This window comes from Eretmochelys imbricata, chromosome 1 (genome assembly GCF_965152235.1).
Source record: "Eretmochelys imbricata isolate rEreImb1 chromosome 1, rEreImb1.hap1, whole genome shotgun sequence".
Classification (NCBI taxonomy): Eukaryota; Metazoa; Chordata; order Testudines; family Cheloniidae; genus Eretmochelys; species Eretmochelys imbricata.
Window position 1 is genome coordinate 138,442,380 of NC_135572.1, and position 26,541 is coordinate 138,468,920.

General features: G+C 39.5%; 1 protein-coding gene across 2 annotated transcripts in view; it reads right to left on the bottom strand.

Moving 5' to 3' along the window:
* The window catches only part of AP1S2 (adaptor related protein complex 1 subunit sigma 2), a 37,250-nt gene extending 12,382 nt beyond the window's left edge, over positions 1 to 24,868 (bottom strand). Inside the window, exons 1-4 of one of the 2 annotated variants that reach the window (XM_077816203.1) lie at positions 24,678 to 24,859; positions 23,121 to 23,299; positions 17,416 to 17,524; positions 16,454 to 16,591 (exon numbers count right to left, since the gene is read on the bottom strand). In XM_077816203.1, coding sequence (XP_077672329.1) covers positions 16,454 to 16,591; positions 17,416 to 17,524; positions 23,121 to 23,299 — 426 coding nt within the window. In that variant the 5' untranslated portion in view covers positions 24,678 to 24,859. Of the gene's footprint in view, positions 1 to 16,453; positions 16,592 to 17,415; positions 17,525 to 23,120; positions 23,300 to 24,677 lie in introns of both variants that reach the window. The other variant, XM_077816205.1, reaches the window with a different exon arrangement.
* Between the last annotated feature and the right edge of the window lie 1,673 nt (positions 24,869 to 26,541).

The window sequence follows — 26,541 nt, forward strand, 5'->3', positions numbered from 1 at the left end:
GAGCGTGTCTAAGCAACTGGGGGCTCAGAAAAATCAGACATTGGTTTCAGGGCCTAGGCAGCTGCACTGTGGAGTTTCATGTCCCAAGGAAGGACACAAGGTCTGAGCCTGGGAGTGCAACCTAGAGACCCAGGACTACAAACAATTAGTAGATTCTACCCAGACCCCGTGGGCTTAGAAGCACTTGGAATGCAGCAGTTAGGTCTACTCACAATAGACTTGTATTCGTACAGTTGATGTCACAACGTGGACAGTTGTGCTGCAACCACCCACTTCTGAAAATCACTAGTCATTTTTGAAAATTTAAACTCCAACACTTCGCCTGACATCATGAGCTTGGTTTCAGATTTCTCTTTCTCAAATACTTATTTGGAAATTAATGCATCATGAGTACTAGTTCAAATGACAGTCTCTCTTAAGGGAAGGATGTTCAAAGGAACCAAAGCAAGTAAGGCTCCTCTGAAAATCCCAGCCTGTCACCAAGGATTTGTATACATTAGGAAAGTGGTTCAGATGAGATTCATGTTAGCTAAAATATCTAGCTAACCCCAACGTAACCTTAATCTTTTCCCAAGCATAAATATACAGGTTAACAACTTTCGCCTCAATTTAGCTGATTGATGTCCGTAATAGTTAAACGAGGCAATATTGTGTCTAGATCAGGGAAAAGTTGATATTAGCTCTCTAAGTACGTATGCATTAAATGATGATGCATACACCATCACTGTAGTATCTGAACACCTTCTACATAAAATCAATAGCAATAGTGAAATCCCTAGTGGACTTCATAGTCTCTTACTGCTCCATTTTTGGGATCAATATTCTGCGTAGCGTAGAGGATGATTTTTAAGGTTGGTTTTGTTTTTCTGGTAGGGGTTTAGAGGTAGGAGAGAGAAATGCATTAAACTGTGAGTGGAAACGTGTTGGTTAACCTCAGGCCAACCTTGATCACTTTTCCTAGTCTAAACAAATACAAAACTGGAGCAACAAATCAGTAGTCAGTATAGAATTGGTAATAACTGTAGTCCATTTTTCAGTAGTGTTTTTGGTCAAAGAAGCAAACTATCTTTGGGGGAACAGTGAGAAGTCTTGACTAAGATTGAAATCTTCATTAACAACTATCAATTGGAAGAGATTTCAAGGAAAAATGCACTTGAAGATAAGATTGCAAAATGAATGATTTCCCCCCCCACACACACACAATTTGTTTAGGAAATATTAACAGGTTTACAGATCCTAGCCATGTAAATATAAGAAACAAAACAATAATTACAACAGTAAGATTTTGTTTAAAGAGACATTATACAGGAATCCATCAGATCTTAGATCAGTTTAGCAAATAGAGGTTGAGTCACCAGGAAATATTTCATAAGAGACTTCTCTGTACAAAGCTGCAACTGTTCACTTTCTCTGCAGTTCCATCGTTAGGCAATTCAAGCATTATTTTGCAAGGATATAAAAATTTTACACAGGCACACAGTGAAGTAAAACTGTCATTTCCCTAGTCTTCACTTCACCAGCCAAGGAAAGGGTGAGACACACAACAGTAGTGACCCCTCTCCTCCTCTGCTCTCTACTGGGGAAACAGAAGTACCAGCTGAACCTTCATTCAGTGTAATCAGTCTTCAGTGGGTGTCTTTTTCCCCCCCTCAACCTCTCCCACTTCTTCCCTGATCTGGTTGGAACAAAGGTGCTAATCCCTTTAGAATGCAACACTTCACACCTGCCAGTTAATTGATAAATGATGTATTCCAAAGGTCAGTAATACTCAGCATCTGCCATACTGTAGCCCCAAACTACCTCTAGGAATTCTCATCCATGCCAGGTACCCAGTATCTAGCCAAGACCCATTTCCTATTTGGCAATGTAACATGGGAAAGGCAGGATGACAGCACAACCCCTAATTCGAGTACCCATATCCTAATGAATGTCCTTCAAATATAAATTTAGTATGTATCTTCTATATCATTATAAATAACTACCCTCCTATGGCGTGTAGGACTATATAAAGGCCACACTGGAGGTTGTTTTAATAAGATACAGTAAGTGCCAATAATTCTAATGAAGGCTCCATCCAATAGGACAATTAACTGCATGAAAAAAGTGCTGTAAGGCTTTCACATGGAGCTCCACCCAACTAAGTTTCAAAAATATTCCAAACAAATGCATTGTTATGAATGTTTATTCTCTATTTCCCTTAAACCAGCCTATTAATTTTATTGAATTAATCCAAGTTTTTGTTCTTGTGCCCTAAATCTTCATCCTACACAATTTATCAAGTCCCCTCCCCTCTTCCCACATGCTTTACAATGCTGAACTCCCTCACTTTCCAAAAAAGTAAAAAGACTCCCTTCCTCCAAATCAATTCCAGAGTGAAAGTCATTAATAATGTTAAATCTAGATAAGTAATAACTGAATCTATGAGGGCCACAAGATTTTTACTGTTTAAACACAGATGCCAACAATGGTATTAACGAACATGATTTTGAATGCAATTTCGTGGTCACTGTAGACCAGAACAAACTAAAAGCATTGTAGTCAGCTGACATGAACCTGATTTTTTTCTCCTTGTTTACCCTATTAAAATACATGCAGCATCATGTAAATCATAATTGCTGGCAATCACATTCATGTAGGATAAAACAGTGTAGTGCAATCCAGCCCCTTTGAAGTCAAAACTTTATCCGCACTCTTGGATGCCATCACAGGAGTCATCAAATGAACAGCAAGCAAAATTTTATTTAAAAGGCAAAAAAAGACTCAGATTCATAGACTTTAAGGTCAGAAGGGACCATTATGATCGTCTAGTCTGATCTCCTGCACACGCAGGCCACAGAATCTCACCCACCCCCTCCTATAATAAACCTCTAAGCTATGTCTCAGCTTACTGAAGTCCTCAAATCATGGTTTAAAGACTTCGAGGTGCAGAAAATCCTCCAGCAAGTGACCCGTGCCCCACGCTACAGAGGAAGGCGAAAAACCCCCAGGACCTCTGGCAATCTGCCCCGGAGGAAAATTCCTTCCCAACCCCAACTATAACACATCAGCTAAATCCTGAGCATGTGGGCAAGACTCACCAGCCAGACACCCAGGAAAGAATTCTCTGTAGTGACTCAGATCCCACCCCATCTAACATCCCATCACAGGCCATTGGGCATATTTAAGAAAATTTAACCATTAAAATAATTATGTATCACATACATAAACCAAAATTATGACTCTAATCATAAAAGGCAAACTGAGCATCTGAACTCATTCTTTGCAAAATGTATTTTCTTAAAGATGAAATTTCCTTTCATTACTTGCAAAATTTGTGTACATTTACATTCAACTGGTCTAATGAATTAAGTCTTAATCTTTATATATCTGAAACTACACTTGAAATAAAACATTCCTGGTTGCATCTGTACACAATAAAAGTTGATACATTACATAAAGGTAGTTAAATATAACTGACCTTGACTAATAGGCTTTCAAAGTGACTCATTTTTCAGGTGTATACTTTCTGAAGACAGTCTTACCTTTTCTTTGTAACACTGCCACAATGTATTCCTCTCTTAGGGGCCTGCACAAAAATATGTTGCAATGCACTATATATGCAAATAAGTTTGTTCTCTCATGCAGCATCACCCAGTATTAGATATACAGTCAATTGAAGCAGTACCCATTCTACACAGGGGCCCATGTCATTTGCCTACCAGAGGTAACAGTGCAATTTCCAGTAAACATATGTTTAAGTGGGTTGCTTACACGTAAACAAAGCCAAACATCTGTTTAGTAATTCATTTTGGTATACTACTTCTCTAAACTCCATTAACCCACTTAATTACCAACACCAAAACAAAACTCATAAAAAAAATCACATTTCAAACTGATGCTGTTAGTATAAAAATGAAAATAAAACAGAACACCCAAAGCACTCTCCAAATACCATCATGCAAATGTTGCAGAAGATTAAGCCCATCACCCATAATTTCTCTGTATATCCTTTACTCATCAGGCAAGGAATTCATTACACGTGCAACAGTCTCTGCATAGCACCCATTTAATCCATGCCACCAAAATGGTAAATCTGGTAGTTACCAATTTAGAGGGGGGTCAAAAGGGCTAAGGCCTTAGACTGCTCTTAATCATAAGATATCCTCAGACAAACCTCCCCAGTCTTCATTCTGGCTCTACAAACACAAAATCAAGCAGCAGTGAAAATTTCATAGTTACTACTTTAACAAATTATTCGTAGGTGGCTTTGTCTAGATACACTAAAAAAATATTCTGAACTTCATACAAAAAATAAAATCAGTTACTTATAGCACTAGTATACTTCAGCTGCTATTGATTTTCAAGAAAACAAATAATTTCATTAGATTAACTGAAGTCCACTGCTAGGAAAAATGCAACTAGCAAAGATGAAGAACATCTGTTTGAGGATCCCAATAAGTTGCATTGTAAGAAAAAGCTCACTATGGTTTGATTTTGATAATTTTTTAAACAGAAGCATAAAGTTTAAGGATAGAGGAGTTTTAAACCTTAAAAAAAAGAAGTTTACTGAAAGTTGTTTAGAAACCCACATTAATAATTAACCCCCACCCAGGAACCAACTGAGCATTTTCTTACAAGAAAGAACTGTAATATCAATTGTTCACTACTTATAACCGTAAGATTTATAAAGTATCAGCAGGAAGCTACAACAATATTTTGTATATATTTAATCCCTGTGGTTGTATTTCACACAGAAAACTGATTTTTTAAACCATTAATACTGCTCTGTAATTACAGCAAAATTGGTTTTATGCCTGTATAAGGCAAAAGTTACATCATAGGTTCACTTATTAGCTACCATACTCCTCTCTGTTGCAGGTTAGAGCAAGTATTTTAATACAAAATTTACTCAACCCCATTTTTACATCACTTCTCCTCTGGTTACCATTATCAACAACTAAGTTCTGTATGTTAATAATTCATAGCAATTATTTTCAGGTAGCATTACTATATACAAAATGCTAAAAACAGTAGAAGAATTAAGTACAAATGTCAATGGATTATCAAATTTATTTAGATTACTGATTGTAAAAAAAATTTTCTTTCTACGTTCAATCATATAGATTCTCTGGCTTAACATCTAAAAACACTCTGCAATTATTTGTTACGGACCTTAAAATTCAGCACTAGAATTTATATCTTCTTGGTCAAAATTTCTTCTTTTGCATAGAGATAGACATAACAGAAGCTACTGCTAAAAGGGCACCAACAATGTGCTTGGTACTATACAAGACAGAGAAAGACAGTCCCAACACAAGGAACTTACAGTATAAGACACAGAACAGGACACAATGGGAGGACAGATGCAGTGTTAACTTACTATTTTTTTCCTATTGTTTTGAAGCCTCATGAAACACATCTTTAGCAATAATGTGAACAAAGAGAGGGTGAGAACACTACATGGCAAGCTATTCCATGCAACTGGAAAGCCTCTGTACATATGAAACATTATATATTACTCTCTTCAGCATTGTGTTGATTCAAGGAGAGTATGAAATATACTGAAATGTAGATTATAAAAAAGTCACTAAACAGGAAACACAGGATTTGAGAGACAAGATGTAGTAGCAGCTTTATTGTAAAGCAGGATGTTCTCCATTTGTTCAGAGAACTTATTGTGCACATTGACGGATAACTCCAGTAGGTAAAATCCTCAAAGTAAGTATGATACATCCAATGGCAATGCAAGATTCTTCACATTGCCTTGTCACAGCATGCCTCAAGCCTGTTCTGGAATAGAGCATCTCTAGGGATGAAATGGTAGTTTAGATTGCAGATATACTGATTCCTTGGCACGTCTACAGAGATTGTTGATAATTTCATGATAATAGTTTTGGAACGTGGACGCTCTTCACTAGACCTTGCACCACAGAGGCTACTGAACAGCTATCAGATGGTAAGGACTTCCAATTAGTACTAATGAGTCTGAGAGCCTCTAAATAGGAAGTATTATCACTGGGATTTCTTGTAGTACTTTGAACACAGCTAGCTGTTCTAGAAAACTAAATCTAGCACTAGGGAGGAAGACATTTTCCAGCTGGCATATGTGACATTAAGAATTTATTTTCTATTTTTATTTTTAAATATATGAAGCTTTTGAGGACACAGCTCCTTTTTATAACGTCCTTCATAAAAAGACATGTAAATTTTGAAGTCCCCTATCCAATTCCATGTGAACAAAATTGAAGGGGGGGGGGAAGAGGGGAAGGGGTATTGTTACACAGCTGAACAAATTTTTTGGGAGGCAGAATTGGTGAAATGAGGAGATTTTAAGGATCTAGGAAACTGCTTGAAAACCTGCAGCAGCACACATTAAGTGAAAATTCTCCACAATCATGTTTCCTAACTAAAAAACTTATTTTCTATTTAGAGAAATTCGCATAGCAGCTTTTCATCTATCTTGGTTCCTATTCCTCCAAAAACAAGAGAAAGTTTGTTGGTTGTTTATAAAAGAAAGCATGGTTAGTGGCATTAAAAGGCTGATAACTTTTATAATATAGAAAATATAAAAATTATAACTTTTATAATATAGATTCCACACTAAACTAGCAACACCAGCTTAGCCTACCACTATTTTAACAAATTGAGAACTTGATCTCTATTCGCAAAAAGAAAAGGAGTACACTTCATTGGATGCTGTAGCTCACGAAAGCTTATGCTCAAATAAATTGGTTAGTCTCTAAGGTGCCACAAGTACTCCTTTTCTTTTTGCGAATACAGACTAACACGGCTGTTACTCTGAAACTTGATCTCTATTGTTTTAAGTAATACTAACCAACAGGGTGATGTTCCAATATTCCTGCAGTTTGCAAATATGCACACTTTTGTAATTTATCTATCACAAATCCAGCTCTACTTCTATGATATGTTTAGGACATTTTAACAGTAGCCTCAAAAACAGTTAATGGAAAGTATATTAGAGAATTTATATACTTTTTTAAAAACGTTTTACACAAATCCAACTACAAGCAGAGTAGTCAAACATCTAGCCAACCATAAAACAAACAACATAAAAACAGGATCTAAAGATTATAAATCACATTTTATGCTCAGATATAATGCTATGAAGAGTTAAGTAATTATAAAACAGACACATACAAAGAATACATGATAATGTGGCACAGTTTAGAAGTTTTATTAGCATGACTTTGGGATGACCATATTTCTGCAAGTCATTGCAAACAAGTGCTGATCAAACCTCGATACCACACTACCATGTACCCCATATATGTCATGTTACCAAAGAAATTATCTTAGAAGTGTTTTATTTATAAATTGCTGTACAACCCAATGACAGCACACAGTATAACTGAATGACAACTAGTTCAACCCACATTACATAAAATTTGACTGAATATGAATTGTTCATAAAAGTTATATCCATTGTTTTAGCAATCTCTTCTTGGCCCACGGGGGACAGAGACTTTAAAATATAAACATTTACTTCCATCATTCCATCAAAAGTAACTAACTGGGCAGGAAAGAATATAATAATTTATATCTATTCAAGTTAGAAGCTTGAAAACAAACATTTAAATAATTGACTTGATTTGGGTTAAGCTGTTGCAGTTTGCTTTGGAATTCAATATTTTGTAAGTTACCCAAATCTCAAGAAACAAGCTGTGCAAACGCTATTTTATTTCACAGTTAGAGCCTACAGAGCCTTCTATCCCAGAGGATTCCAAAGTGGCTCACAGAAAGTAACACACTTCTCCCCCAACCCTAGCACAGAGATACAGCCACATCTTGCACTAAAAGATACAAGAAAGCAAGTGAGACTTCAGGGGAAAGTTAAGTAGGATGAATGTAGCTTCCCAAACTGTGCTTAAGTATTTTATTTACATATAGGCTTTTCTACAACATTTATCACCACAGTATTCGAGCTCCTCACAAACATCAATATATCTTCACAAAAATGTATAATCAGATAGGCACAAAGATTAAACGTCTTGCTCAAGATCACAGGAAATCTATGGCACAGCCACAACAGAACCCAAATCTCATGAACCCAACATGTCACAAAACAGTTCCATAGGTATGAGATCGTCTTTCCTGTATCTGGCCAGGACACTAGGGCTAACATCTCTTTGTTTGTTGGCTATCCCTCAATACTAGGATGATGTCTGCCATGGGGATAAGTCATTGATGAAACTTAAGATGGCTGAGGAGTCCAATTCGTGCTTTACAGGTTTTTCTCACGTATGTGACTGGTGGTTGCTTGGAAAGAGTACAACTGCTGGCCTGGATGCTGTACCCTTTCCTTCCTCCTCTGCTGTTCTCAGTCTCTTGAGCAAGGCGATTCTCTTCAAAACGGGATAAGGCTTGACATATGATATGCCATCACTACAGCTCTTCCTAATTCATGGGATCAATGCCTCCCTTCTTAAGATATACTTTCAGGATGTCTTTGCAGCATTTCTTCTGTCCTCCACGGGTCCTCTTACCATGACTAAGTGAGAAAAGAGGAACTGCTATGGAAGATGAGCATCAGCCATCCATACACAATGACAAGCCTGGTGAAGTTGATGTTTCATAATCTTTGCCTCAACACTGGTGATGTTAGCTGCAGAGAGAATGTTGGCATTGGTGCAATGGTCTTCCTATCCGATACAGAGAATCTACCTAAAGCAGCACTGTTGGTACCACTCCAGAAGCTTAATATGTCACCCATGTCTCACTCCCTGAAGAAGAGTGGGGATTACTACTGCATTGTAGACTGGGATCTTAGTTTCCAATAAAGATACAACGGAGCAACTTTCCAAAAGATATGCTGGCGCAATGGATCCCATGTTCAATCTCCACATCAAGACTGGCTGTCTAGGTGAGGTGGCTACCAACATAAGGGAAATGCTCAACATTTTGAGCAACAAATTGGATACTATTAATTTAGGCTTAAATAGAGACTGGGAGTGGCTAAGTCATTATGCAAGGTAGCCTATTTCCTCTTGTTTTTTCCTACCCCTCCCCCCCAGATGTTCTGGTTTAACTTGGATTTAAACTTGGAGAGTGGTCAGTTTGGATGAGCTATTACCAGCAGGAGAGTGAGTCTGTGTGTGTATGGGGGTGGGTTTTTGGAGGGGGGTGAGGGAGTGAGAGAACCTGGATTTGTGCAGGAAATGGCCTAACTTCATTATCATGCACATTGTGTAAAGAGTTGTCACTTTGGATGGGCTATCACCAGCAGGAGAGTGAATTTGTGTGGGGGGGTGGAGGGTGAGAAAACCTGGATTTGTGCTGGAAATGGCCTAACCTGATGATTACTTTAGATAAGCTATTACCAGCAGGACAGTGGGGTGGGAGGAGGTATTGTTTCATATTCTCTGTGTATATATAAAGTCTGCTGCAGTTTCCACGGTATGCATCTGATGAAGTGAGCTGTAGCTCACGAAAGCTCATGCTCAAATAAATTGGTTAGTCTCTAAGGTGCCACAAGTACTCCTTTTCTTTTTGCGAATACAGACTAACACGGCTGTTACTCTGAAACCCGTCATTTTCCAGTTCACCACCAATGACAATTTGTGGGAGAACAGGAGCAGCTTGTTCTGCGGCAGGATGGAGGAGCACCTTAGTCTTCCTAATGTTGAGAGAAAGTCCCAAGCTATGATAAGCATGTGAGAAGAGATCTAGGGCAGATTGCAAGCCAATGTGCGTGAGGATAGCACAGTCATCAGCATACTGAAGGTCAGTAATAACAGTCCTGGTGACTTTAGTTTTAGAATGAAGACGTCACAGATTGAAGAGCTGGCCATCCATGTGATATTCAATCCCAATTCCAGAAGAAATGCAGTCACAAAGAAGAATCAAGATTATGGCAAGAAAGATGGAAAAAAGGGTTGGGGCAATAACACAGCCCTGCTGTGGCTGGCTGGCACCTCTACTGTTGCTTAATATGCCTTAGCATCTCCTACAAGTACGGCTGATTGGAATGAGATGTGAAATAATTCCTGAAGACTACACCTCCAAAATGCAGAGCTTCACTCCCCTTCACCCTCCTGACATGTTGGGACACTGGTTCAGTATTACATTTAGGGGAAGACTGCTGTCTACTTAAATCAACACCACCACTTCCTACATCTCCCTGGGAGTTTAATGTCTCCCAATCAATATATAGGTTTCCATTGTTGCCCTATCTTCGGACACTTCATTAACTGAATGCCTCCCACTGACACACACAGTATTGCTTTCCCACCAGGGTTCCTACAATATAGCTTAATTTATAAAATACAAATAAAATGTTCAGTGTAAAAAAATCCTTGCATGAAATAAAGCATATGTATAAGTTTCTAAAGGATTGAGGTCTAAAGGTATGATGGTGAGATGTGTCCCATATACAACTCCCACTGATGTCAGTGGGAGTTATGTATGAAGAACACATTTCCCAATAATACTGTCATGATATGCAAGCTTGCATTAATTAGTCAAGACTCTGCTATTCTCATTAATTCTTTTGCTTTTGTGGAATATGGGCAATAGCAGAAGCACCAAATCTGACAACAGTCAAGACAACAGTATTTTATTGCTTTATACTTTAAGATTATATTCATAACTATAAGGGCTAGAAACATTTTTAAATGAAAGATCAGATTCTGCAGAAACTGAATGTGAAATCACCACATTCACACAGAAAGTGCTCCACTCACCAGTGGCTGAGTTTTTCAGCCTCTGTTTACTTGAATACAGTAAAACTATCTTAAGCAATCACTCAAGGGGGACAAACAAAAGCAGCTACTTAGAGGTGATCTTCTAATAGAGATGGTGAAAAATTATGTTCCCACCCGCTTGTACAGATCCCTTATACAGGTTAAAATGTTCGGGGATTTTTATTTTTAAAAATTGCTATTGCTAGCATTATTTATATGCACAACGGTTATATACACTGGACCCTCGCTAGAACATGGGATTTGCGATCCATGTGCGGTACCGTGTTAATGCAGGGACCGCGTTACAGCGGGAACCACATTAAAATGAATTCCAATTAAAGTAATTAAATTTGGAATCCGTGTCCACGACCCCCTTATATGCGAATTCGCACTATATAGATGCACATTCTAGAGAGGGTCTGGTGTACTACTGAAGGCATATTACAGCCTTTAGAACCATACACAATCCTACATTCTACATGTAGTTGCTCTTTCCAGTCAAGAAGTTCTTCCTCTGATGGAAAATTCTCATGGCAATTCCAAAATAGCCTCCACTTCCATACACAAGTTGCTTATCTCAGTGGAGAAGCAGGTTTTTAATACCAAAAAAAAAGTATACACCTTCAAAAAAGTAGATAGAGGAATAACAGATTGAAAATACACTTATTCTTCCTCATATACAAGGACAAGGGATCAACAGCTAATTGCTAATTTTCATGAAGCACATCCTTTAGTAGTATTTAGTAAAGGATTAGACAATTATATGAATAATAGGGAAACAAAAAGTAAACAATTTTGATTTACCAACAGACCTTCTGGCCAAACTGTTGGAACTTCCAATGAAAACAAACACCAATATTTACAATGAAATATCCAACCTGTTCTTCTGAAGACTCATGGAGGAATAAATAACCTCCAGTGATAATATGTGGGTTGAACAAGATTTGGGAAATTCTAGTGAAAGAAAAATTCACCTCCAAAAAAAGATTACAAAACTATTTTGAAATGTGGTTACTAGAAAAAAATTCACCAGCTGGCAAGCCTTTAACGGTTATGTTCGTTGTTTAGTAAACACTGATGGTAATGGTTTTGTTTAAGGAGATTAATTCTTTACGTATTATTAAATATATATATATTATATAAAAATAGTATCTGTAACTTGTATTGGGACAATTATGTAGGTATGCACAGTGTTAGTCGGAGACAGTATCTCATACTAATGACCACCATTGAATTATTGAATGACAATTCCTATATTCCTATGTGAAAAATGGATACTTTATTATTGTTCTGTACTATACTCAGAGATACGAGGTGGGTGAGGCAATATCTTTTATTGGATCAACTTCTGTTGGTGGGAGACAAGCTTTCCAGCTTCACAGAGCTCTTCTTCAGGTCTGGAAAAGGTAACTAGAGTATACAAGGTGGGACAGATTGTTAAGAATAAAGGGTTAACACATGTTGCAAGAAACTTCTTAAAATGAAATAGGCAATTAACCTTTTTCAAACCTGAAAGAGAGGTCTGTGCAGCTGTAAAGTTTGTCTCTTCCACCAACAGAAATTGGTCCAATAAAAGATGTAAACTTACCAACTTTGTTTCTCAAATCCTGGGATCACCATGCTACAATATCAATGCAAACTATATTGTTTGTGTTATTTATTTGTTACAGTGTCAAGTATTATTAAAAACAATTAGCAGTTTTAACTGGAATTGTTAACAATGATGAAATTGGCCACATGACCTTTACTCATCCACAAAAATATGATGCATAAGGATAAGTAAAATTACTTTTCAGCTGTTCAATAGGAGATACATAAATGAGCACAAACGCAATAGCATTTTATGCTTAGGGAAGAAAAAAGTCACTACAGGCAAAGAGTTGAGCTATGACCTCAAAAGCAAAATGTCATCTTTTAACAAAGGTATGCCTCAGTAACGGTTTTGAGTTACTAAATAGACTGGTAACTGCAATAAAACAGGATTATCAAATAAGGCCCTGATTCAGCAAAGCACTTAAACACTTCCTTAACATAAAGTGAACCACAACGCTTAAGTGCTCTGCTAAACCAGGATTTACTTAAGATTGTGCTTAAATGCTTTGCTGAATTGATGTTTACATCAGGAAACAACAAAGACAAAATATAAAATGAAAAAAGCAATATCCACACAGAAGAAAAAATTGCATACAGAGATTAGAAATTGCTACAGTTCTTCTGGAATACTGTACTAATGTCAATGCCAACCTGAGAAAAGAAGAATAGAGGGAAGTGGCATGGAGAACTGGCTCTGTAAATATAATTACAATGCAACGTGGTTAATATCACATAGAGACCTGAAAAATTTTATTTCACAGCTCCATAATATGACAAAAAATGTATTCTTCTCAAATGGAAATGCATGTGCCCCCCTACACCTCCACACACAGAACATCAAACTATTGTCAGGGTTGCAGCTCTTTTAAAGATGAGGGCGAGCTGTGTTTCACTGATAACTTTAGTGGACAGCACCAGATACAAAAACATTCAATGTGTTGTCAGTGGGAAGAGAGCTAAGAAGAAAACTAAAGAAAAATGAGCATCAACTACACATGAAACCATAGCATGTAAGTCTCCAAAGTAAGTAAGTACACTAGTGAGATGAGCGCTAACAGAAATGAGGACTGCTCTATTCTAGGAAATTACATCAGTATAACTACGTCGCTCTTGGATGTGAAAAATCCACACTGCTGAGCAATGCACTTAAACCGACCTATCCCCCGGTGTATACAGCAATAGGTCGACGGGAGAATTCTCCCATCAACTTTGCTACTGCCTCTCAGGGAGGTGGAGTAACTACGCTGATGAGAGAAGCCCTCCTGTCTTCACTGAAGCACTACAGAGGCACAGTTGCAGTATTTTAAGTGTAGACAAGCCCTGAGTGTTTGTAAGTGACTATAACAGTACTGAAAGTGCATGATACTCTAAAAGGTGCTGTACAGTATAAAGCATCTCCTGGAAAACTGCTGGGGGAATACAAACGGACAAGCCTATAGGGGCCAATTCACTCTTCAAACAACTCTTGCCTGTGCATGTTTTCCTTTTAATATTACTCACAACAGCCATTGCTTCCTCCCACTTAAGATCTGTAAAATGATGTTCCTTTGTGTGATAAACATTTCTGAACAGCTAGTCATCAAAATGCGTTAGAAACATTAACTAGTTAATGATACATACATAAAATTTATTACATTTACTGTATTAAAAATACAGTACTTAATTTTTTTTAAATGACTGTTGAGTAGCAATCCATTTAGGGCTCAAAGAAAATCTTTATCTTTGACATATATTGAGGAGTGGATCTGGTGAGAAAAAAGCAGTGATGTTTGAAAAAACTTGGGATTGGTAGAACTGAAGAATGTATTCTATTCTTGTGGACTTTTTCTGAACTATTCAGAGAAACAGAAATTCACTGAAATAAAAAGATTCTCCAATGGTGACACATGAATTCAACTTTTCAGTATTCTTCATTGTCAGACTCTGGACTCACTTTGCATCAACTAGCATGAAAGGAAAGATCCTACACTAAAATATATAATTTTGTGCTAAACCTCTTTAACATCCTGAAGTCCTTCAACTGAACTCCCACTGAAGTAAAAAAGCAGCCATATAAAGAGTGCCATTTCATATTTAATTGACATCATTAATCTATCAAACAGTGACAAAAATCTCAATTAAATTTCCACCACCACAATGTAAAATAAACTTCAAAAGCAGCAAGAATACAGATTTTTGTTACTTATTGGTTACAATCAGGAAAATAGTTAACCCAGAGACCATAAAAGTAATCAGAAGGGGGGGGGGGTGTTGGGGGAGATGACTACTTTCAAAGAAGCGAAGTCCAAATTTAAAAAGAAAATGGAGGGAAGGAGAAAATTTCCCACTGTAAAAAAATTTAAAAGGGAGGCTTTTTTTTATTTTGCATTATTTATTTTAGTGTCAAACTAATCTAGGGGTAGTAGAATGAAATTAAAAATAAAATTTAGGCAGAATATCAGGAATTATTTCTGACAGTAGTATACAATAAAACAACCTCCCAAAGGAAGTCTCATTGCTTGTAATTTTTAAAACTAGACTGGACAAAATGCTGCAAGACATTGTAGGGAACAATCATGCATTTGCAGGGAGACCGATTACTTCCTAGGTCACTTCCCGTTTGTAACTTCTGCAATTCTTTGATTCTAGGAAAGCAGATGCTTTAGATGAAAAACCCCATGGAACATTTTCTCTATGTCATAACAACAGATGGCATTAGTAGAGTACCAAACAGCTAAAATTTCAGCAGGCCTGTAATATCCACCACAATAAAGGAGTGACGAGAGGAAGGTTTCAGAGCATCCTTTGAAAGGAGGAATAATTACGCTTCCCAAACCAAAAAAAGGATACGTCACACAGAGGTGCTAATAAACTATCTACAAATAGGAGACCTAGCTGATATGTCATCCTCTTACTTTCACCTCAAGTAATAGGATTACAAAATGCAACTAAACTATGAGAATGGAGAATAAAGGATGGGATGATTTTTCAATCCTATAATTTAGCAAAAAGATGTTCATGGGGCAATATCAAAGATGGCAGAAGGAGAACCTCAGAACTATGGAATGCTCACATGACAGATCAACAGAAACAGATCTCTCACGAGACAAAATAATAACTCATTAAAATGTTCACAGGACAAAGCTCGAATACTATTTTGCATTTATATAGCATCTTTTACCAGTGACCTCTAAACATTTTACAAGCCTTCAACTTTAACATGCATGTGAGATGGACAAGTTGTACATCCCTGTCACCAACTGGTGCACGGAGAAGTTAAGTGACTTTCCCAAGGTCTTACTAGGTGTCATTGGCAGGGTCTGAACTGCCAGTTCAATGTTCTAACCTTGAGACCACAGTTAGTAAATAATAAAATACAAAGGGGCTGTTAGAGACAAGAGGGTTTTTTTAAATTTACTTTATTACTAGGGATTTTGCAGCATAATTTTTAAAAATTGCTTTCCAAATTCTGCGTTTGAGATCTGAGTTCATACTTTAACAGTTCCCCAAAGTCAGAAATGAACAGTGGAAATATTTTTATTTCAATAACTGAATAACAGGTGAAGTTATGAATGCCTTTTCTACATCGTTCTATATATTTCTATGACTACTGACGAACTACTATTCTAACTTTATAATGCATTTCTATTTTAAAATAAATTAACTACAACATTAAGACATAATGCCTTTAGAATAGTTAATATTAACTATACCTGAAAGAGGCTCAAAGAAGAGAGTCTAGCTTCTGGATTTGAGCAATGAAACAGTAAAGAAGCACACATGCATCAGGTATGACAAAAAACTAGTGATAATTATCAAGATGATTAAAGTGCAACAAAGATAAATCTAAGGAAGAGAGATTAAAAAGAGCAACATCTATAAATATTAGGTATATGCATGAAAAGAGCAGCTTGCAATTCTAGCAAAACATACAACACAGAGACAATCTCTAAATAAATCTAAAGCTTTAAAAAGAAGCTTTACATGTGTGTGTACTGAATACAAGGTGAAAAGAATAAACAAGCTGAAAGATAACACTGTGATAGTACATATACTACACAAACAGAAAAACTAACAGGAGATTACATGCTAAGCATGCTAAAAAGTGCTTTCTATCATGTTAGAAAAGTGAGAGCCTTCATTAGACATTAGCCAGAGCACAGCAGGCTGGTGCTTAGGCAGGAGAAGTACCATTTGCTTACCTCCTGTAACAGATCTGCCTGCTCAATGGCTTTAAGAACGTTTTTCTTGGAGGTCTCCTGAACTTCCCCTCCCAACAGGAACTCATCCAGAATAAAATAAGCCTTTTCAAAATTGAAGATGATATCAAGTTCACACACCTGAAAAGCACAATAAGTGTTGTGATGGGGGGAGGGTAGCACTGCCTTATTAAAGTTGCCTGACACTTCCTATTACTAGATTCTTCTTTCACTTGGTCACAACTTTGCCAAACTAACTGTTTGGGCTGAAAATTTCGATTTCAGGCATTTTCCTGAGGCTGAATTTTTTGTGGAGAATTTCAGCCAAAATGGTTATGCCACTTCTGAGAATGAGACTAGTGAGAAATATATCTTGCCCATGTTAAAAAATTCTGGTGACCATTTCTCTGACAAGCTCTGGTCCCCCCAAGCTTTGGAGCAGGGACTTGAAATTTGGCAGGAGAGAGGCCTTTGTGTCAGGGATGAGCCTTTCACTGTCCCCATGAGAATCCACCCAAACTGCGATTTGGCCCAAGCACCTGAAAAACCACAGTTCGCATCTGCTAGTAGAGAACTGCTCGAATTTCATAGCTAACTATGGTTCTATCTGCACTGAGTATGCTCTAGCCTGCGGCTGCAGAGGGCTGCACAGAACTCTTCCTGAAATTGCAGCTGAAGGAAAGTAGACTGGGGACGGAGCCTGGGGGGAGAGAGGAACAGGACACACAACCACCTCCTCACTTGACAAGGGTGTTGTGAAGATAGGTTAGTTACCAGGTTGGTTTGGCAGAACAAGTGATGTAAGATTTACCATATATATCAGATATCCATGTCCAGCAGCAAACATATCATTTTTAAAAATACTTTTTGTCCACTATGCAAGATGATGATGCACTTACTATATTAACAAAAACACAATGAAATTCTGTAAAAAACTGAAACCACAATCAGAGTCACTAACTTACACTGCCAAAATACTTGTCAAGTAGTTCCACATAACGATGAATTATTTCCAGGGTTATCAGTTCGTTGTCCTGATCTTCAATAGCACAGCAGAAATAAAGGCTTGCATATCTGCAACAACAAAATTATCTTTATGTTATTATAAAAACACCAGCCCCCATGTCAGTTAAATTTGTGCTCCTGAAAGGTGAGATTGTTCTCAGTCCTGGAAACTAAGATCTGTGTATCCTCAGAAGTAACAGATTAGAAGCAGCAGCACTGCAAGCTTGCCCACATAGTATGACTGGTGTTCCTTAAAAAGAACTGGGAGGGACCACCTCCCTGGATCAAATAATGTTTCAATTTCTATGGCCTTTTTAACCATTGACTTCTCTCACGTCAAACTGAACTTGTTAGAAAATTTAAAATGCTTTTTCAATTTTTTTTTTTTTTTACCTTTTTTGTCAAACCCGATTTAACAGAAATAAAAACAGTAACTCCAGAGGATTTTTTAATGCAGTACAAAACCAATTATGTTTTTTATACACAGTTGTTGGGTAAATCATTTTCTACTGGCTTAGTTTTTAAAAGAGTACAGAAAGCATCCAAAAGATAAGATTTGAAAATCTAAATTAGAAATAAAACATCAAATAAAACATTATGAAAACATCACTCTGGAAAGACAAAAATACCTGTGTATTTTTTAGCACAACAGTTTGAAGCTTACTATAAATTACTAGCACTCAAAGCAAATCTGTCTGAATACTTCTATTCTGTTACTCAAGGCACATGACTTTCTCCACATTCATTTTAATGTCAGCTGATTATTGCTATGTTCAGCTAAATTGTTTCCCTTCCAATGCTTAAGGATAATTTGAATCTCATGACAATAGCAGACCTTTATTTCAAGTTAAATGAGTAATAAGCTCTTAAAAGGACTGGCCTTAAACATGATTAAACAAGCAATTTGACCGGTTTCAGACAAAACAGCTTTTGTGTCACTTTAAAAAAAAAATGAACTCCCACTCCATAACACTTGGTCATAATACAGTGTTCACAACTAAATACAGATTTGAAAACTACACCCAACCCTTTCAGACAGGGCTTTGGAGCTGTACTCTGGCTCTGCTCCAGCTCCAGGCAAAAACCTGCAGCTCCACTGCTCCGGAGCTGCTCCAGCTATAGGCTCCACTCCAAAGCCCTGCTTTCAGAGTCCGTTTTAATACATCAAATTACTTTTCAACAATACAAAAGAGGATATCACCTGGACCTTTCTTCTTAGAAGATTGTTTGTCCTTCATAACCCTATTTAAAAACAAATTTAAGGTTGGAAACCCTGTCTATGTAGTATTTTCAACTAAGTTAAAGCAAGTGTTAACTAGAATGCATTTTCAAGTTCCACAGCATACAGTTTGAAGGGGGAAATTTAAATATACGTAAGTACAAAAGCTTCTAAGTTGCAACCCCCAACACAAATTGGGGGCAAAGGTACCTATAATGATATGCTGGCAGGGAAGAGAGCATTGTCCACCAAAACATTCAGCAATAATCAAATAATTGAAACAGCAGCAAGCCTGACCTCTTGAAGAAACTCACTCCCATATCCAGGCTATGAACACCAAGCACCTACACCAGATACAACCAGAATTGCAAGGGCCACATCTATAATCTTCTGAAGGAGTAAATAAAGGCACATGCCCCCATCAGGCCCCAATGCTTGAAGGCAGTCATATTGGTTCTCCTAGCTTGGACCTCAAAATATTCAAAACAAGCCCTGAGACGGGCAAGCTAAATCTCTTGGAAAGTCTAGAGTGGGTCCTCTGGAGATGAGAATGTGCAAGAGTTTATTTGTGTTTTTTCTCATGGACATATATGAAAATATATTTTCATATTTTCCCTCTTAGAACACTTCATTAAGAGGAGGTCTTGCCAATACTAACCATGATGAAGGGCTACCGCCTTGGTCAAAGCATTTCAACTTTTTTGATTTGTGTACATTTAATATTTCAGGTGATGTATATATGGCACAAGCTGTAACAGGAGCGGACAAACTTTTGGGCCTGAGGGCCACATCCGGTTTCCAAAATTGTATGGAGAGCTGGTTAGGGGAGGCTGTGCCTCCCCAAACAGACAGGCTTGACCCGGCCCCCACCTCTTATCCAACCCCCCACACTTCTCACGCCCCGACGGCTTCCCTGGGACTCCTGCTCCATCCAACCCTCCTGTTCCCTATCCCTGACGGCCCCCCCGGGACTCCTGCCCCATCCACCACCCCTTGCTCCCTGTCCCCTGACCACCCCCGGACCTCCCACCCCTGACTGTCCCCTGCCACCCTATCCAACCCCCCCTGCTCCCTGCCCCGTTACCGTGCTGCCTGGAGCACTGGTGGCTGACGGCGCTGCCACCACCGCGCCCCCCAGAGCACCAGGTCAGGCTGCGGCTCTGCAACTGTGCTGCCTGGCTGCCAGGAGCATTGCACCAGCGGCGCGCTGAGGCTGCGGGGGAGGGAGAACAGCAGAGGAGGGGCTGGGGACTAGCCTCCCGGGCCAGGAGCTCAGGGGCCAGGGAAGAAGGTCCTGTGGGCTAAATGTGGCCCGCGGGCCCTAGTTTGCCCACCTCTGAGCTATAAGCTTACCAAATTTGTATTTGAGTTTGTATTGATCTCACAACAAAGGGATGTTAATGAGGCCCTTGGACTTCTTTTTTTAAAGCATCAATGATCACTTCAAGTGTGAAATTTCCTAGAAAATTCTCTGTAACAGAGTGGATAAAAACTGCTTTAAAAAAAAAGTTAATTTTTTCATTTAAAACTAAACTTATTTGAAATTATGACAACCCTGTTAAGGTTAAACTTACTTTAACCTATTAAAATCACTTATATCAAATAAAAAAATTAAGCAGTGTATGTTTACTGCCAAAGTTTTAAAGAAAGTCAAACCACTGAATATGTCGTTGGCTACACACCTGGAACCAGATTTTGTTGAAATAGTAAATCAGCTTTTGACAACAGTAGCCTCTTCTGCAGATGCAGAGAGAATAATTTCTTCATTTCAGGTTATTTAACTAGTTTAAGTTCAATGACTAGTTAATTCAAAGTTAAAAAGCATTCGAAAGTTGAAAAGTAGTAAAGCTTGTTTTCTCTTCCAATCTATGAATAAAAACTAAATGCAAGAGGATGAGATCTGCTAGTTCTAAAATCCTGAAGGACGCACTGACCAGAAACAACGAGTTCAATTCACTAACTGCAAGTAACACTTTGTTTAATAAATCAGTTAGTTTTAAGCGGGTTTTGATTTTTTTTTGTTATGTATCCAGCATATTTAAGGTAGCTTTAGTTTACTAATTAAAAACTTTAAAATTTTGTTTGCATTTTAATTGCATTTGAGTTCCTATCCAAAGAGCTCAAAACAAACCACAAGTAAAAAAATTAATCTTGCAAATAAGAAATGCATTATTCACCATTTACTAACATAATACAAAATGAAAAAATTAAGCATCTGAATAAATGTAAAGTAAGCTATAACTGCTTAAATAAATGTGTATAGATATAGCGTTTCCTCCTAAGTTTGCAAAAAGCAGCACCAAATTTAGCGTAAAGGCTGTATTTAGTTGCAAATTAACATGTTTTAAGTATTATCAATCAGTAAAACCACCTCTCTTTAGGAGTACAAAGGCAAAACAATTAAAATTGATTGCTTAAAATTTGCTTTGATTTAAATAAACCTACTACCTTGCTCTGTAATATCTGAAATTCTAACAATTGGGTAGTTCTAGAAGAAATAAGATTTAAGCAGGCATTTCAGCAATTAAGATTATGAAATAAGAAAAACATGAACTAGCAACACGAAACTAAAAAATGTTAAATGTTTTGTGTTTTTTAACAAGTCATGGTTTTTACCCAATGTGAGTCAAACTGTCCCCAAACTATGGGACAGAAGAAAGCAGACCTTGGTAGAGGACTGGCTCAGGATTCTCCGTAGCGTCCTCAACCTTGCAACCAAAATGGAGCACCTCTTGCTAAGGAGGATTGTGTCCCCTGCCAAGGTTTGTCATTGTCTGGTTCTCTTTTGGCTTCCTGGATCCCAATAAGACAAAGACTATCGGAACGCCCTGAATATGAAGGATTGTTTCCTCTGAAGGCTGCACTTGTACTGTTGGGCCACTAGATCCTGCTCCTATTGCTTCTGGGTTTCATCATTATCTTTGGAAGAATGCACTTTCTCCAAGCCCAAAGGCACTTATACCTATCAGACTAAGTGATTTTTATTTATCACTACTTAAATCCAGTCCTCTCGGTGGTGTTCCCTCAGCTACCCATGACTACCCAAACTTGAAGAAAAACAAGGAAATAAAACAAAGGAAAAATTAAATTACTTTCCCTGACATCAACTAACTTGCAATTTTTTTTAATAAGTTCCTCAACTTGACCATACCAGTTGGTGGAGACAGTGAAACAAGTGATTACAGTGGATGTTGCATGCCTTTGGTCAGTAGGTTATAGGACTCAAAGGATGCATGCGTACCCCCTCATCAAGTACTGCCTACAAAGGTTTCATGGCCAAGTAGCGAGGCATGAGAGGTATAGACATGTATATATATGCTTCAGGTTATATCCTCTTTCACACTGAGGCCCTGATGCTGCAAACATAAGCATACCTTAACTCACCTGATTAGATTGACATTAATCAATGGCAGTACTGATATGAATAAAGTTATTTACACCTCTTAAGCATAGGCATTATCGTGGCCTAAGTGTCTAATTCTTTCTTGAATCCAGTTATACTATTTGACACAATGCCAACATTATTAAAGTTATCTACATAACAATTTCAGTTCCAGTTTTGGGGTGGAGGAAACTATCTTCTCACCAATGGAAAGAAGGCGAGAACAGTAGGGCAAGATATTTTATTTACAATCCAAGAGAGAATTACAGGAAATGCTAAAAAATATAAACCTCTGAAAGTGCCCCGATTTCCTATTTAAATACTAAAAATGAAAGGATGGAACTCCTTTTATAAAATTAGCTTTTAGTAGGATTCATTTATTTCCTTCATCTCATTGGAATGTCAATTACAATAATTTGTGGAGAAAAGCAATTTCACAGCTGTTTTGTATTACATGCAAAAGGTCAGCAGAATGAAAACATTCCAGCTGCACAACTTTAGCATTTTGCAAGTAAACAGGTACAAAGGGAGATTTCTGACTAAGAAAATTAGACAGTACTTTCACCCATAGAAAACTGATCTTGATTTCTCAAATTGAAAAAATACTGTTTTGTACCGACAGCAAAAATCTTTTCTTATTCATATATCTGGTGCCTGAGACCAAATTATATTTGTAACCAATTTATAGTTACCCTCTGCTTGAGGTAAACATGTTTATAGAATTTAGTCATTCTAAATAGCCCTAGAATCATACATTGTTTTTCATATTTGTATTCATCCTTTTACTTAGACAGCTGAACACAGAACTGGAAAGAATCACTTTTTCTTAAGTTTAAGAAAATCTAATCTCTGTTCTTCAACACAGTTCTAAACACATAAGTGGCTCTTTACATATAAATGCTTTCTACTAGGTTATCAAACTAGATTTAAGAAAAAAAAGCTCAAAACCAGCCTGTTTTCATCATCAGTAAGGGAGAAAACATTTCACATTAATTATTTTCTTTGCTATTCATTACATTTTTTTTTGATGTCTAGTAATTACAAGCTTAGTGAGGCAGAACCACCTTTTGTAGACAATCTTCAGGTCTCTCCACTCCAGGAAGCTGCACATTTTCGGTTTACGAGCCAGCACTGTCTGAACAAGTTCCCTTGTGATTTTCTTCTTCTCTTTGTCAGACAACGGGACATACCACTTCTGAAGTCTCAGCTTCCCCTGACGACTAAAAAGCAACATAAACTGCATCTGTCGAATTAACAAATAAAACTGTAATGACTCTGTCCTTCAACTGTATCAAATGCAAACATTTTAAAATTAGTTTTATTAGTTGAAATATGTTTTAAAGTAGGAAAAGAAATTACAAGTGTCAATGACAGCCATTCAAAAGCTAGTATACTCTACAAGATACTTTTAAAGGTGTAACCACTGTTTTACTAAGGCATGTTCTACACTAGAAAAAATGAAGCACTGCTGATAACAGATGTCCACAACGAGTTAAACAGAGGGCTGCACAAGATTAATGTGTAGACAAAGAAACAGTGTTCGGGAACTTCAGAAACAGAGGTTACCACCACCAGATGCTGAACGCATTAGTCTAAGCTTGCAGATAAACCATGTTCAGCGCTAGTACACTCGCACCTTTTGCTGATACTCCTTGTCCTCAACATAGCTGTTCCACTGTCGACAAATTAAGAAACTGCACCCTCATCTCCTTAATGTCAAAACCCATGATTTCTGATACCAAATTCACTGCCAACTAGATTATAGATATTGCTTTAAGAATACTTTTTTCACAAATGTTAATTTATTCCAGAGTACGTCAAAGCACTTTAAAGACGCTGATCAAGTTTCCTAACTCCCTGGGAGGTGGCAAGCCTTTTCCCCATTTCACAGATGGGGAAACGGGAACAAGGACGAAGAGGTTGGCCAAGGGGCTGCTGTCCCTCCCCTGGGGATAGTACGACTGTGTCTGAAGAAGCACTTGTTTTAAGCACGGGTTCCTGCACACTTGGAGGGGGGACCTCAAATGCCCATTGAAATGGGAAGAGCAAGCGGGAGCACCAGCGACGCCCCATTTGCCTTTCAGGCGGGTCTGCTGCGCGAAGGGTCCCCCCCGCCCCGCTGCGGGTCGGCCTCTCCCCACGCAGGGCTCCGGCAGCCGGCCGCCTCGCTAGCGCGCCCCACGAGCGGCGGCAGGGAAACCAACCCGAGGCCGGGCAGCGCCAGCCGCGGAGCCGCCCGGGGGCAGGGCTGGCATCCCAGCCCGGAGCCGGGCACAGAGGGGCCCGCGGCAGGCAGGCGAGTCCGGTCCCCGGGGGCAGAGCAGCAGTTTAACCGTCGCGCACACCCGGGGGGGGGGGGGTGAGGAAGGGGACGGTGCGCACGGCGCAGTCCCGGGTGTCCCCCACCCCGGGGTCCCGTTAAGTCACGGCGGCCACACGCGCTAAGCAGGCGGGCGGGGGCAGGGCAGGGCTGGGCTGGGCTCCGCGCCCCCCCCCCCCCCCCAGTTTGCGCAGCGGAGGGAGCGGCGCGGAGCCCCGGTATCGGCCGGGGCGAGAGGGTCTGTGTCCCGGAGACTCTCCCCGCGCACCCCCCTCCTCCGGCCGGACTGGGAGCCGCTTACCGTGCCCGCAGGAGGAGGCGGCGGCAGCAGCTGGGGGGAGCCGCCGGGAGGCTCCGGCTCGAGCTCTTGGCGCGCGCGCAGCTGGGCGAGAAACAAGCGCCCCAGGGCCCGAGCCGGGAGGGAGGAGCCGGGCGCGGCGAGCGGCTCCAAGAGGGAGGGGCAGGAGCGAGAGGAGGCGCCGCTTTTCTTCCAACAAAACTTTATTAGCTCGGCGAACACAGGCGCCGCAGGGGCTGCGCGCACCCGGCGAGGGGCGGCACGGTTGCAGCTGTCAATCAGCGAGCCGGGCATATAGGCAGCTCGGGAGGTAGCCTCGCAGTAGCCAATCAGCGAGCCAGGCACCCTGGCCAAGGGGGGGGGCATGAAAGGAGCCAATCAGCGCGACAGAACCACAATAGGGGAGAAGTACGGATTACGGCAGCCAACGAGAAAATCAAACACACATAGCGTTTTTTTTTACAGTAGCCAATCACCGAGGGAGACACAGATCGGAAAATGGCCTCAGTCAATCAGCAGCCTGGAGATAAACCCCTCTAATCCACCCACAAAGCCGGAAGTGGCTGAGAGCGGGAGGCGCTCATTACGCATGCGCCCGCGGTAGCGTTCCCTAGTGTAATCTAGACACATACGTCCCATGGGTGTTCCCTAAAGCTCGGGCACGCTCGGCGGGGGGAGGGTCGGCCAGGCCTCCGAGGGGGACCAGAGTCAACGGCCGTGGGGCAGGAAGTGAGGCACGTGCTTCCTCTGCCCCATGCCAGGGGCTTTTCCGCGGCTGTATCCAGGTGGCGAAGGGCAGTCGGTGGTTCCCACTGGTTCCCCCCCCCCCGGGGGCGGGCGCAGGCACTGAAGAGGCGTTATGGTTATTACCACCCTCGTGGTACAAGGTTTAGTTGTAGAGAACAAAGACTTCCTTGCTGAGCAGTCTTGAGTGTAACGCCTTGCACTTTTCATTAACGTGCACACACTAGTGTCAATGCCACATTAAAGTTTGCGAGATCATCTACTCATACAGTCAGAAATTCCCAAGAGTTACAGTTGTCCCTGCAACTCTATACCATCCGTGCTGTGCATCTTGTGTATTTTATAGTGCAAGTGCCTCCATTTCAGTCTCCTTCCTGAGTCACAGCACACCCTTCTCCTTTGTATCCCTCCCTAAAATGCACTTTCCCCATGTGTTTTATCCCTAGTTTTTTCCCTCCAGAAATATTAACTAAATTCCTTGAAATGAATTTTCTTGAATATAATATATTCCACTGAAACCAATTGGGTACTGGGTTTTTTTTTAACAAATGCATAGCTACACTGAGTCTGCAAAACTGGAAATACATTGTGTCCATGTACAAAACTGCTGAATTTAGACATGCATAATTTTAAACTTACTCAACAAATTTTCTTAAAAGTCACCTTCTTTTTGAGTGTCAATGAGCTTCACAAAGTAATCCCAAGGTTCTCTGGTCAGAGGTTTGAATTACGTCAGAGTGCAAAATTTCTGATTAGAAAAAAGAAAAGGAGTACTTGTGGCACCTTAGAGACTAACCAATTTATTTGAGCATGAGCTTTCGTGAGCTACAGCTCACTTCATCGGATGCATACCGTGGATACTGCAGCAGACTTTATATATACACAGAGAATATGAAACAATACCTCCTCCCACCCCACTGTCCTGCTGGTAATAGCTTATCTAAAGTGATCATCAAGTTGGGCCATTTCCAGCACAAATCCAGGTTTTCTCACCCTCCACCCCCCCTACACACACAAACTCACTCTCCTGCTGGTAATAGCCCATCCAAAGTGACCAATAAGGTGCCACAAGTACTCCTTTTCTTTTTGCGAATACTTTGGATGGGCTATTACCAGCAGGAGA